The sequence below is a fragment of the Myripristis murdjan genome, chromosome 23 (genome assembly GCF_902150065.1).
Source record: "Myripristis murdjan chromosome 23, fMyrMur1.1, whole genome shotgun sequence".
Lineage (NCBI taxonomy): Eukaryota > Metazoa > Chordata > Actinopteri > Holocentriformes > Holocentridae > Myripristis > Myripristis murdjan.
In genome coordinates, this window is record NC_044002.1 from 9,494,928 (window position 1) to 9,510,013 (window position 15,086).

Here is a 15,086-nt window from a genome sequence, read left to right on the forward strand (position 1 = left end):
TTTTCATACAAAACAAACCACTGCGGGCCCTATGGTCTGACACACCCTGGGAATCTTTGACCTGCTTCCAGAGAAATTGAAAAAGGGAAATTGAATGAAGCATACAGCATGAGAATCAGCATCAGATCATAACATCAAGTTCTAACCAGTTGTTCAACCATGACTGACATGTTTCTGTTTGCAAATATCATTCCTGCCTTCAGCTCTGTTGTCTGCTCTGACATGTTGCATTGAGACAAGCCCAGTCTACATCTACAGCTACAATGTCCACACTCCCTGGCCGTGGAGGGCTAGAGGCCTGGTCCCAGCCAGTGTTTAGAAAGGTGAAGCCAGCCCTAACACACAAGCCCAGTCACCTTCCCTTTCCACCCCCTCCACCCCCCCGTGCCCTCGGCTCCTGCAAAACCAGCTCTTCTCGTTCCTTCCTTTGTCTGTCTGTCGAAACGGGCCAAATGTTTTTCTTTTCGGGCCTGCTGCTAAGCAACCTGGGGGATTCAGAGTGCTGCAAAGGATTGCAGTCTTAATCCAAACTCTGGGTTTTGCCGAGTCAGCTGGTTCGGGTGGAGCGGTATTGTGCGTCGGTGCACCCCTGGCCGAGTTAGCAATTTTGGAGTTTTTGTGCGAGTCCTCGCTCACAGTACCATCTGTCGCATCATCTCATTTAGACCATGGAAGCACTGCCATTAGGATGGAGAATAGAAGGCTAACAGGGTTTTTTTTCCCACGCGTCTCAAAACATCATGTGCATGTGCATTTGGACGTGAAGTAATTGGATTTACCGATCGGGGCAGGCAGGGGACCTTTTAAGGCAAAGCATAAAGTCTTCAACATGCCAAACCTCATGAAATAATGTAGTTACTCCCATGATATAGAGCTATAGTGACACTGACAGAGGCTTCATCTATGGGTCAGGTTGTATTCATTTGCATGCATGTATGTATTCCAGCAATTTTAGTCACATTCCAGGGGTTGCTCTTTGAAGAAAGTATGATAATTTCTCTTTTTTTAATCTAAATGGACTGTGTTATCCCATTACAGAATGTGGGGAACAGGGCGTATGTCAGCTATGACATACAGCAACGCTCTTTCCTTACGCAATGTGCAACCTAGAATGACACAGTGCAGTTTGTGCAGTTTGTTTTCTGTTGAAAAGCATGAACATTAGAGAGAGAACTGCTGAGTTGATTTCCTCTCCAGTCCTCTTGGCTCGGATGACCCACTCCATCACAGACTGACACAGAGGTCAAACTCTCATCTGGTGTGGCTAGAAAGTGGGGCTGCACTCACTATGTTTAGAAGGTCTCTGACCCTCCTCCAGGTATGAAACAAATGGCATAATCCTCAAACTTTGAAAGGAATCATTTGGTAATGTATTATTTTGATAAGGAATCATGAGTTGGTCAGCTGTTTATTACTACTGTTATATATTTTGTTCACCTGGTTTGGAAGCTTGGAGCACGTAAAGAACGACACGGCTCACAGGGAATATGTTGCCAAGATAGGAAATCTTTTATTACAGAGAAAAAAAAACTTTTCTTCCAAAATATAGAAATCTGTACAACTTCCGCACAATCAATTTACATGAACTGTACAAATTTACAGCAGTTCATCACAACATACCCAAGGAAAAGAAAAATGAACACGATAAAGATGTACTGACATGAGATCACAAGATAGGGTGGACAGCTTTTCTTCTTGGGTAAGCTCAGATTTTTTTTTTCTATTTTCTGGTTTTGTATGTAAATAGAAAAAGGAAAAAACAACAAAAAACAAAACAAAGGATAAGTCTATAAGTACAGATCATGGAAACTAATAATTTTTTTAACCAAAACAACTTTGGTCCTTGCCAACACTCCCATCACGAATGGCTTCACTTATGAAAAGAGTTATCCATGTTAAAAGATGAAATACAAAAGGAATACATCTAAAACACCTCAAGATAGCAATTATTGGCACTTCCCATGTGTAATGTTATGTACTCTACCATTTCTTGTACAATTACAATACATTCTACAATATGTAAAACACCTCAAATGTGAAAGTGGCAATAATTCAACTTATCGATGACAAGACTGACAACAACAACAACAAAAACAGCTATTCCCTTCCCGTTTCGTGTCTTAACATGCACAACTTTTCCATAAGGGTATTTATTGAATGTCCGAGGCCTGAGTTTGGCAATACATTCCAGGAGAGACTCTTCGCGTCTCAAAAAAATGTCACAACTTCAACTTGACATATTTAGTGCATTTTATGTGCTATTTTACCTCTGGACTATTTCAAAGCACTCTCACAACGTTTTCTGAAACCTATGTGCGCACACGCTGTATGGATGCCATTTAGAGAATTAATATTATTGTGGACTTGAAAACCATTTCGAGTGGTAGTACAGTTGAGAAGGTGTTCAAAGGGGTTTGGGTTTCGTTTCCATTATTTTGTGGGGCTAAAAGCGAGGTCTATTAAAAGTGGGTTAGATCACCAGACTAAAAATCCTCTTAATGAGAAGGGGGAGAAAATGGGCATGGCAGAGTGGGAAGATGAGAAAACCTACCAGTGTGACCATAAAAACACATTTAGAGAAGAGCGAGACGAAGCAATCATCTCACATCTGAAATATCAACCAATCTCATAACATCTTGTCACATCATTAAAAGCTATAGTGGAGCAGTACGGTTTTAAAACTGGTGTCCACCCTGGAAACCAAAGCTCTAGGCTCCTGTCCCAGCTAGCCCCTCTCCATCTGGCCAAAACGGAATCACTGCTTTTCACAGATTGCTGAAGGGAGCACCAACAGAGAGCAGGGAAGGGGAGGGTTGGGGTTGCAGTGCGTCAATGGCCATAGCTCTATTACCCATGATCCTCTTGGGGCTTAGGGGAGCTTAAACACCCATAGGTCTGGTGATGACTGGTGAAGCAGCCTGCTGTGACAGATGTGGCCGGCAGTTAAGGCCTGGAAAACACCCTGCAGCCGTCCCCGCGTCTGCTCCAGCTAGCTGTCGCCACTCAGCACCAAACCAGGAGTGAACTGGGGTACATCAGTCAGCCGTCACATCCTTTCATATGCATGTAAACAAAGTTGCTACTCAAACTCAACATTTAAGTGCAGCGCAATCCAGTGAGATGATTATAGAAAACAATGGCCTAGTACCCTCAATTCCTCACCTTTGACCCATGTTTCCTTGTCTCTCACTAGCCCCCCCCACCCCCCAGTGCAGCTTGAGCACGCTAAGCGCGTGTGCTGGTTTATATCCATCACTGCTGAGGGAGGGCTGAGGGCTTCTGGTCAGGGGGGGTGTTGAATTAGTCCAGAAGAGGGGCTGGAGGGATTGTAGCTGCCCTGGACGAGAGTCCGGCCCTGGCCCCTCCTCTCTCACACCAACTCCCCCTCCCTGCCTTCCTTACCCAACACCCTGCAGTGATGGAAGATGATATGTGTCACATTAAGTCTACCTGCATCCACAGGGGGTCAGCTAGCGGCAAGCTGCCTGGCTGTTGGCTGAACAGGAGGTCTGAGCTAAGGGGTGATATGTGGCATTTGAGGCACTCTAACCCCCACCCCAGGGGGAATTTGAAGCTGCCGGACTGGACAAGGACGCCTCCAAGGAGCGTCTGGGCAGCACCTTGCAGCAGGCTGACTCATGTAAGCCTGCTTATCAGTTTAAACTCAGAGGATGGCTCATAGTTTTGACAATGAGGTCTACATAAGGCAATGCACCTCCAATGCACACAAACGGAAAGGGGTACTTGTGAAGTATCTTCCCTATCCAAGATCTTGAAAATCAGTAATGGAAATGAATACAGAAGGCTGACAAGGCCTGGTGTGTTTTAAGTCAAGCTAAATTAATGTCTGAACAGTCGGTGCTCCAGACCTCCCTTTGGCCAAAGTCACACACAGTCATCACTTAGTCCAGAGCTTTCAGGCTTGCTTTCTATCAGCAACTCAAACCACCATCTGTGTGAGTTCAGGGGAGGGAAGCAGCTAAGCTCTGCATCCTACTGGGGCTTTGACGAACAGTGCCATATGAACAGATGACAAAAACTTTCTAACATACCACCAAAACTACTCTCCACTTACATCAACAGCTCTGAAATGTTTGCAAATACAGTGTAAAAATGTTTGAAGCCCAGAGTTGCACACTCCCTATTTAATAGACATCAGTCTATCCCAATATGGGAGCTACAGTATGAACAAATGGCTAAAAAATGGGGAGGGCAAGAAATATGGTGTGAAAAGATGACATTCGAGTGGATGGAATGCAGGCGATTTTCTCTAAAAATTAGACATCCCACACAATCTAACGTCAAAGTGCATTCAATGTCAATTCTGACAGGGCCACACGACCAAAACAAGGTAATCCTTAATTTCGGTATAATAGGCCCCCCTATGCTACACTTTGAATTTTGGTGATGCAGGGGAGGAAAGGCAGTGGTGGGGGGAAAGGGGGGGCAAATTAACAACATGGGAACTTGATTGTGAATTTCAACAACATTCATTAACCAGAGGGAGGGGGGAGGGGACGAATCCCTTGCCCTTCCCCGGAAAGCTACACATACATGAGTGATGGGAGGGGGTAACAGTGCAACGGGACACACTGGTATCCATAGGTAACAGGTGTCACAGCACATTCCACTTGCACTTACATACAGGCCGAGGGTGGGTTGACGTGTGTTTCCTGGAGCTCAGTGTTGGTGGGAGAAGGGGGAGGAAGAGAAGTTAAGACAGAAAGCCTTTGCTCAGACAGCTAAAGGATAAAGAAAACAAATGCCCTGTGGTCCAAAAAGGTTTTTTATAGAAAAAAAACGATGGCTTTTATTGGGCGTTTCTTTACCTTGGGCTTAAACTGGTAAAGGGCACAGTCTGAACCTAACTCCCTCCCCATCAGGAAACACACCAAATGAAAATAGCAATTGAAAAACTTCTGGTTTGAAATTGAAGGGGGATAATTCCTGACAGTAATGCCTTTACAATTTAGGAGAGTTTTGGTGTTGACTGATGGCGTCGGTTGAACACGGTACCCCATAGTAACCACAAGTAAGAAAAGTGCAAAGTCAACGTTGATAGACTCAGTGTTAAAAAGCAACAACAAAACAGCCCTTCAGCGATGGAGCCAATCACCATGTTGTTTACAGTCGGGGGATGGGCGGAGCCAGTCTCCGGGGGGGTCCTGGTTGGTTGGTTGGTTAGCTGCCCCAACAGTTCCATTTCACCACAGCCTCTCCTGAAAAAACGGAGTGCCCGGCAGATCCAATGACACAACAGAACAGACGACAATGGGGAAGGGGGTAAAAAAATATCAAACCTACAAGGTTTCCATCACCTGGACGATAGGCCACATCCTCTGCTTTTTTCTTTTGCTTTTCTCTTCTTTCACTATTTCATTTCATATTTTTAGCTTTGAAAAGGCTCGCCCTGATCGCCACGGCGTGACCCTGAACAAAAGTAGGCCGGGGCAGTGGTGCCCCTTTAACTGGACACAGTCATCATGTTGTAGGCTTTGGAGGGACTGGTTCTGCCCAGCACCATCAGTTCCTCCTTGCAGCTGGTGTGACTGTCCACCATGGGGCTCACCGACGCGCTGTTTCCTGAGGGGGAGCTGGTGGTGGCCGTTGCTGGCACTCCTCCGGCCGCCCCGGGCTGCGACTCGTACAGGACGCAGATGGAGCCATCCTCGCCGATGCGGTAGGACACCTCGAAGGGGTCCACCCAGAGCGTGAGCTCACTGGGCAGCAGTAGGTAGAGTTGCTGGATGGTCAGGCCGATGCGCTGGCCTGCCTGCCACACCAGAGGGTCCATCTTGTGGTTGATGCGGATGCAGCGGTAACCTGAACCCTTGCAGGGCCGGTCTGGGAACCAGTGGTGCTTGTATTGCTCTGAGGGGACACAGAGAGAGGGGAAGAGAGGGGGAAGGACAGAGAGTTTAGGTTTGCAGCAATTACCATCAGGCTGCTATCATGTATCATGAAATGTGGGACAGATCACAAAATGTCTCTCAGGTGGAAGCCTCAAACATGATGATGCAAGACTAAAAACAATATCTGCAATAACTGTAGCCTTTAAGCTTGTGTGACCCAGGACAGATATTGGGTTTCCAGGGCCACGGGCCTTGACAAATAAAGGCACAGAGATGAGAGGCTAAAGGTTAGAGTAGAATCACTTGATACTCTGCAGCCATGATGCTGTTCATATATCTACTAAACACACCAACAATGTGGACTACGCACAAGGCTGAGCATGTGAGATCCACACCGAGCTGGAGCTGAACAAAGGGCAAACCCTAAAGCAGAACTTACAGAGAGCACTGCCACGTGTGTTTTGAGTACAAAAGTACAAAATGAGGCTACAGAAACTGTTCAGGTAAAAATAAATTGGGAAAAAATGGAACATTATAGTGTAGTCAAAAATGTGCCACATCATTCAGGTCAAGCAAAATTGTCTGATGTGTGATTAAATTATATTCTGATTATTCACATATCTGTCTTAATGGGTAAAGCAGCAAAACCAAGTTTATTCTGTAATTTACCTGTGTATTCTGTAAATAACTAAACATAACACCACAAAGCAATACTGCTTTTGACAAGTTATAATTGTAGAATTGAAACTGAACAGTTTAGTGTTTGGTGATTAAGGGCAGTACATGCTAATCTCATGTTTTCTGTTTTTCCCAGGAGGAAACTTCAGGGGAGTTGAAGTGGGATTACATCAGATTTTGTCAGAACAAATGATCAAAGGCACTACTATACAAATATCATAACTGCTGACATCAGACAATTTTAGATAAACAAAGGAAAACCAATTTATCTGCTAACCAGTCCTGTAAAATACAGCTCATTTATTTGCTAATTTCAATTTAGTAGTTACTTTACCAGTATTATTGCACTGCTACTCCTATTACTGTGTGTAATGATGTACAAATGTTCGAGTATGCTGTTTATTTCATTAGAAATTATTTTGTTTTGTGGAAAAAAAGCTGTTAAAACATTTTTTTAATAAATGAGTAAGGATTAGTTTAGTGCTGTAGTAAAAAGAAAAAACTGTAGCTGCCTGTTGTCGGCCTGATAAGCAGTCATAAACAGGCAGTCAGCGGCACCCTGGGCCTACGTGACAAAAAGAGGTCCATTGAATTGCACAATCCCTCCCCCAGCCATCGTCAGTGTCACAAAGTCTTCCATGACTGGCTGAACAACAACACCAAAAGTGTTGAAGTCTCAGCCAACCATCTGGGACAGAGGGCTCCGCCTCTTAAAAGGGACAGGACCCTATTTTGTTTCCCCCTGGCCGTGGAAGTTTCTGGGAGTTTGGAACTGCAATGAAAACAGTGACTCAGAGCGACGTCATGCGCAGCGCTTCAATGGCAAGGCAGCGGGGAGGAAAATGAAACCGTTTACATCTTCCACTAGTAATTTGTATGACAAAGTAAAATATAGCTCATTCTTTCCTTGCAGGCTCACTTTTGGTGTACTACAAAAAGGTGTTATTTTCATAGTTTCTGTGGGATAGCTCAGAAGAAAGAACCATTTCTATATGTTTATTGTGTTAGATGAATTCAGAAATATCCTCCATTCTTCTGACCTTTTCATTTTCTGAGCTTGCCACTTTGGGGAGCAAGCCTATCCCTCTATTTTCTCTGACAAGGCCCCCCTATATTGAATTCCCATTGAAGTTAACTGCATTGTTGACTAATGAAAAACCTGGTAAGTGAAGTAGGCCAGCGTTAATGTTGGGGCCCGGAGGCCACCTGGACACTTCCATGAGATAATAACCCCCCGTGTCTTTATCGCAGAAGGCTGTGTACCGCTGAGCTAATGGAGGGCTTGGCACTCATGAAAGAGCACAGGGCCTGGATGATCTTTCTGCCTCCGGTTGAGCCACAAAGACGGCTACCTACAGGCCCTGGAGCAGCTGGGAAAGGATCAGCAGAGCACAGCCTATTCTTAAAAATCAGGGCACAGAGGAGGCGGGGGGACAGGAAACGGGGAATGGAAACCTAAGCAGATGAGTGAACGTTTAACCTACTAAGTTTGAACAAAACATGGTTGTTTACTTATTGTGGTTGACCTCTGAATTATACTACATTCAAGAATTAAGTATATTTATAGAGATATAGTGCAAAAAAGGGTAGCAAAAAAGATGATTCAAGAAATGCTCTGCTTGGTAGATTGTTGTTTTGGGGAATTTCCATGAAGGTGTAGACATTTTCTCATGCACGGCCGCTGAAGCCCTGCTAAGAAGGTTAACTGATAAACAGGAAGAATCAAAGCCCTGTTAACTACAATTACACAACTATCGTGGTTTCAATCTGGTTTCTGAACTAATTTCCCACTTTCCCCCCCTCAGCACAAACAAGAGGAGCGAGACAGCCAGCTTTTCATCACACAGACACAATAGTCAGTGATTGTGATGTTCAGAAGCACAAAAGAGCTCGGGGTTGGCCTAGTTTAGCAGCAAGCCCCACAGGGTACTCACACACTCACTTTTGTTGTCACACACTCGTCTCATGTGCAGAGCGGGAGGTAGGGACCTCTTTGTGAAGATTTGCCCACTTTTTTCTGTTTTAATTTGGCAACGTTCAGCGATATAGTGGTAAAGAAAGGGGTGGCTAAACTTGTTGACCTGTTAGTGCTCATACAAAGGCAACAACCAAAATCAAACAAAAAGCAGTTTCAGGGAAGACTTAAAAAAAAAAAAAAACACTTGTATAACTAACGCACACCAATTTGATACTATTTTGGATAATATACACAATTTGATTGTGTTTTGTTTTGTTTTTTAAAAATCAAAGATGCTTTTCAGAACAAAAAAGGGAGTAAACTCGCCTCCAGAGGTGACCAAATTGTTTCAGTGGGCTTCTCCCTCACTACAAGCCTAATTATACAGCGCTACATCCCCCTCTAATATCCTCTTAAAAAGGCCCCAACTATAACACACACCCTCCCCCTCAAACACACACACACTCACTGTTCTCTCTGCCTGCAGCCATTTTACTCTGGCTTCGACTGTTTACAAACACCACTGACTCAGGACGCTCTCTCCAGCTTTTTGTTTTTAATTCTCCACTATCAGTTTATTATTATGAAATATTTCTCAACAATGAACAATGATTATTGACCACCCATGGACATATTTACATGGGTTATGATAATACCCCGATAGTAATTTGCAACTAGTTTGCAGTGTTGAGTGAGTTTGTCGTCGCCTCGAGGTACTCTCATTATATATAACCTAAATGTTATATTTCTCTGTACAGTAAGAAAACTCTTGTTCTTCCATGTTTTCCATGTGTGGAAAGCAGGATATTTTTGGACAGCCTAACGCTGTAATTTAGAAAATGTAGGTCATCTGGCGTTTTAAGTGCTTAGTTGATGGTGCGTGGCAGATGTATGGCAGCTTTAGAGGCCTGAGACTGGAATCTCTTTACAGCAGGAAATGAGACTCACGCTCCCAGGGCGCCCAGGCCTCTGAAACTCCGGTAAAATGCAAAGCCCGCAGGTAAATGAAGACGTCGGCTGGGCTCGTTTTCCTGGAAAATGAACTGCGAGCGGGCCATTCAATTCCAGCTCCATTCATTAAAAGGAAACCATGCGCGGATGGTGAATAAAACTAAGTACCATCATGATAAGCTCACTAAATACTCACTACCTAAGTTATATATAGTCCCTTATTAGTCCCTATAGGAATATTATACGGCTATATTTAATTATATGGGCCAAGGTCACGTAAACAGACGCGCTGTGAGTCACAATAAGATAATTACAGTTCGTTTTTAATCAAAGGATTATTCTAAGACTGTGCCCATTGTTGATTTACATAATACTGCCAAAAAAAACAAGTTTGATCTAAAATGTGTAATGTGTTTTTATTCTCCCTCCGTTTCACCCACAGCATTACGTAATTGAGCTGCCTCCACCAACTCACTAGGGGCTGTTTTGCTCCACTCTGCCTCGTCGACGAGGCGCACTTCCTTGTTTGAACCAAGAAAAGCAGTCCATAACACCAGCTTCTTTTTCTCAAACAAACAAAGTAACAAATGTGTGTTTTGTTTGTCTCAACTTAAGAATCGACAAAATCACGGGAGATGGTTCATCTGTGAGTTTGTATTTGAGCGTGTTTTTTTTTTTCCACCATGCGCAGTCGTGGTGCGCTCTGGTGTCGTTGTTGGTGCTACTTGGAGAACAAAGAAGGGCTTCTTCTTAATCCCTCTCAAATCGGCTAGAGCGCAACATTAACTCTTTGCAATCAAACCAAATCGAGACGTTTAATGTGAAATGGTAGTTTAAGCCGTGTAACACATTAAAAGTAATTTATATGCGTGTTGTGAAGTATTGTTCTTGTTTTTCTTACCTGCCAAAATGTCCTGTAAGCTTTGGCTGAATGTTTGGAGCTGTCGGTCGTTTACGTGTCCTTTTATCCGCAGAAATCTCGACAGAAATCCGACGGCGGCGCTGATCTCTGGTTTCATCGTTCCCCGGGCACAAAGGGTATGCATTGAGAAAGGCAACGGCGACAGCGACGGTCCGTGCGCTTTGTTGTTTCTCCTCTTACGGGTTTGTCCGGCTGTTCGTCTTCCTCTCCACTTTTGAACTGCGATCCTTGTCTCTTGGCGCTTGTGTTATTTCTCTGGGCATTTATTTGTCGAGGTAGAAGGGGTTTTCAGAGAGAGTACGTGTGCTAGGACGGTACAGTGTTGGGAAATAGACGCCTGTTGTTGGTAAATACAGGGGGGGTCCTCGCTGCCACGTTGACCGACCCTCCCACTTCACTATCCTCCGCCAGAGTGAGACGGTCAATCGGGAGGAAGCGGCTTTTATACCGCCCCCGCCGTCCCCTGCAGGGCGACCCAGGCAGCGACAGCAACAAAAGCGGACCAATCCCGGCGCTGCAGCGGCCTGACGAGCCTCATATAGGAGGAGTGCAGCGTTCACGTCACCGCACTGAAAATAAACACAGCAATTCACAGCGCTGAGACCGTGCGGCGTTCAGGTGCCATCGAAAATATTGCGACTCGGAAGAAGAAAACAAAAGAAAAAACTTGATTATCGTCAGCGTTTGCAAAACTGGCCTGTAGTGAGCTTACTGTAAAATTTGCTCCATAATAGTTCCTAGTTAGAGTCCAAATTACAGTCAGTAACATAAGCCAAAGGAAGTAAATATTGATTACTGTTGTCACTTTCAGCTGACTTTGCCATATTTAAAGTATAATAGGATATGAAAGGCAGAAAATGTAAAAGGACAGGGAATGTTTTTCACATTTTCATACATTCATTTTATCTGTATTCAAATTGCATTGTGAGTTTCTTCTGAGTCATTTTCAGTTTAAAAGTATTCTAAGAAGTTATCCTCTACTTTTTCACAAACATCTGTAAACAAAATACAGTACTTTTATGTATTGGAATGGAATATAGTTAATATTTAAAAAGAAAGGGATCTTTAGAGCAGCACAATTGGATTAAGCCTGGTTTTGTTCTGCTTGCTGTCCTGCTGTGATGCACCGATCTGATGATTACTGAAAGAGGCTGATTCAGAGAGGATGGATTTTGAGCTCTTATAGTTAACATTTGTTTGCATTTAACATGCATAATAAGTGTGCACTTAGTAGAAATGTACAATATGAAATTATTTCAGTATTATGAGGGTGTGCACAACAGCAGCAGTACTAACAGACTACAGCATACACGATGTGCAAAATGGTGTCCAAATTCACACTGATGGGCCTGTGGACAGCCAAACATGAATATAAAAAGTGCACACCTGCCAGTATATTCACATTATAAATGAAAAGTACAGAAAACGCACTGGGTATGTGCCATGGCATTCTGACGGTGCATTACTGTCCATCTTATCAAAAACCAAAACTGAGATGGAAGTAGCATGTGCACAAATTAAAGACAAATTGCATATTTGCATCGATTCCTGTTTTTATTATTGTTGTGATAATACAAATGTATTTATTGAAAGTGGTAGTATTTGTATAGAGAAAAAAAAAATCAAAATGTTTTAAGAGCTGTGATCACAAATCACTCAAGTGATAAAAATGGTTAATTTTGCTTGTAATGAAAATGAATCTCTAGTCTTTTCGTGATACTAGATTTAAGGAAGTCAGAGATCACAGTCCATTGCCAAACCAAGAGTTTCTAGGTAATATTTGCCATTCAACAGCTGATGTCAACATTATTTTCAGCTAACAGTTTGTGTTTGCGGTCTTTCCCATGTGTCTTGAATGTAGCATAAGATATCTGAGATGTTTTTTGGTTTTTTTTTTAGATCCTGGAGTGAATAGAAGCAGTGTACATACCTGATGATAAAAGTAATATAGTTTATTATTATGTGAAGTATCATGAATTCATTCATTTTCCAAACCGCTCATCCTAATTACGGTTATTGGGGTGCTGGAGCCTATCCCAGCCCTCATTTGGCGGACGGCAGGGGAACCACCCTGGACAGCTTGCGAGTCCATCACAGAGCAGACAGACAAACACTTTCACACACACAATCACACCTAGGGGCAATTTAGTATCTTCAGTTCTCCTGACCTGCATGTCTTTGGACTGTGGGAGGAAATCAGAGCTCCTGGCAGGAAACCATGCAAACATGGGGTTTGTATTATAATATAAATAATTACTATTGTTGTATATTTACATTTTAATTTCTATTTCTCATGTTCTTTATATTAAATTAAATGAAATATTTATTAGGCCTGCACACGTGATGCACTTTTTCCCCTCTTGTTACCGTGCTGTTTGATTTACAAAACAAAACCACAGCTAAAAATCACAGCTATTTCCAAACAAAGCAGGACTGTATACATGCCGATCAGCTGGCACTCATCTTCAGCGACATTTCCAGTCAGGCCCTGCAGCTGTGCACAGTCACGTCCTGCTTCATCGGCTCCACTATTGTTCCTGTCCCAAAAAGCCAAAGATTACACTCAATGACTACAGGCCTGATCTTTGAAAGACTTGTCCTGAAAAAAAAAAAAAAAAAAAAAAAAAAATCAGATTCCTTGCTGGACCCCCTGCAGTCTGCATACAGGACCGATAGATTGGTGGATGATGCAGTCAGCCCAAGCTTGTACTTCATCCGACAGTATCTGGACTTCCAGGGGACCTATTCAAGGATTTTGTTTGTCGGTTTTAGCACATCTCAGACCCGCTGACCCTCAACACAGGAGCTCCACACGGCTGTGTGATCTCCCCTCTCTCTCTCTCTCTACACAAACGATTGCACTTCCACAGACTGTCAAGCTCCTGTCAAGCTCCTGTCAAGCTGCTCAAGTTTATGGACGACACAACCCTGATCGGTCTGATCCAGGACTGTGACGAATCCGCCTGCAGACAGCAAGTGGAACAGCTAGCACACTATCCATATTTAAACAGCTTGTGCCTGCTTTCCTATCTGCTTCCTATCTGATGTTCAAAGGGTCGGTGCTAGACCGGAGCAGGCAGAGAGACCTTTTGCGAAACTTTGTGCATGTAGCCTTAACCTTTACCTTAACCTAACTGCTCTGAGGAGAGGGAGGCCCTCCTGGTGGATCCAATCTAGCAAGACCTTTTCAAAGGTGGCTCCTCACTTCTACTTCACTGCACCTCTGAGACACACAAAACCTACTGGTAGCACTAATGCCTCATCTGGTCAGAAATCAGATGGAAAAGCAGGCACAAGCTGTTTAAATATTGATTTTATTATTAGTTAGACCCCAGATAAGTACTGTGAACCCCCAGATTTCTAGAACATGCATTGGAAGATGCAATATGCTGCTGGAAAATATGTAAACATGACCATTTCAGTATTTCCCCACAGCGAGGAACAGGAACAGCATTATCATCCAAATCCATGAAGTGATGAGGGTCACAGATGGAGCTAGTGCAACACTATCTTTTGTCTGTATGTAGAATATTGTCTCTCATTACTGTGCAATGCAATAACAGTGCAATGCCCATATGTCTAGTGTTTACAGTCTTTTGTTAGTTTATACTTTCTGAAGGTTTTGTTTATGGTTTTGTAGGTTATATATATTTATATTTCCATTTTATTTTGTTCTCTTCCTTCCATGTAACAGTAGAAAACCCAAATGCAGCAAAGGCTAATAAACAAATTCTGCTTCAGGTTCTGATAGGGCACAATAGTGCATCTTCCATTATCCTGCAGAAGACAGTCAGTCTGTTGGCTGCAACTCCTTTGGTGGAATGATACAATGCAACTGTAGTGCATTAAGCAAACGGGCTGTGTTTGGGTTTCCATTGGATCATATGCCAAGTTGGACATATGCCAGTAGGACTGATCTGCTTGTTCGGAATTCATCTTGACAATGAGCAGATAAAACAGACAAGTTTATACTGACTATAGGCTATAGTTTAAATAAGCTGCCGCTAACCTCATGAGGGCTAAAGAGACTATGGCAATGAGACAATAGGACTGTAGGGGCTAGGGCTACACAGGCTAGGTTTAAAGAGCCTAGGCCTAAAGGAGCTGAAGGGTTCAAGTGGAAAGAGCTTAAGGGCCTAGGACTAAAGACTAAAATGCTTCGACAAATTATGTCACAGCTAACAAGAACATAAATCTTGGTAATATCTTTGTGTATAAATCACTTATATCTCCTATATGTCTCTGTTTTTTTTAGTCTATTTGTTACATAATATTTTTCTAATTCCACAATGAGAGCAAACAACCTTTAAACCCATTTATTGAATTAAATGTCCAAAGTCTAATTCTTACTGGCTCTTGTTCTCAGGTCAGGTCCATGTTAGGTTGGATAAGGACAAACAGGTGTGTGACAGGGAGAAACTACTTGCATGATATCAGTGCCTCTCTGGCTCTCTGGCTCTTTTTTTCTGTGGGGGACTGTGTGTGTGTGTGTGTGTGTGTGTGTGTGTGCGTGTATTTGTGGATGGGTGGGTTTGGTTATTCAACCGGGAAGAGTCTCAATCAGCGGAAAAAGCACATTGCCTGACCTTGGTCAATACAAGGGAAGCAAATAACATGTCAAGAGCAACTTAAATCCACTTTGTTTTCAGTTCAAGTCGCCGCATGCTAATTAAAATCAGTGGAAAAGCACAGGCTGCTCTGCTTTGTTGTTTGCGGGCTGGGTCAT

General features: G+C 43.3%; 1 protein-coding gene across 1 annotated transcript; it reads right to left on the reverse strand.

Moving 5' to 3' along the window:
* Positions 1-1,486: 1,486 nt before the first annotated feature.
* On the reverse strand, positions 1,487-10,786 carry btg1 (B-cell translocation gene 1, anti-proliferative). Its single transcript, XM_030045393.1, has 2 exons — positions 10,340-10,786; positions 1,487-5,871 (listed from the first exon to the last, which is right to left on the reverse strand). The coding sequence occupies exons 1-2, from the start codon at positions 10,482-10,484 to the stop codon at positions 5,465-5,467; spliced, it is 552 nt and encodes a 183-aa protein (XP_029901253.1). The 5' UTR covers positions 10,485-10,786; the 3' UTR covers positions 1,487-5,464.
* Positions 10,787-15,086: the final 4,300 nt, after the last annotated feature.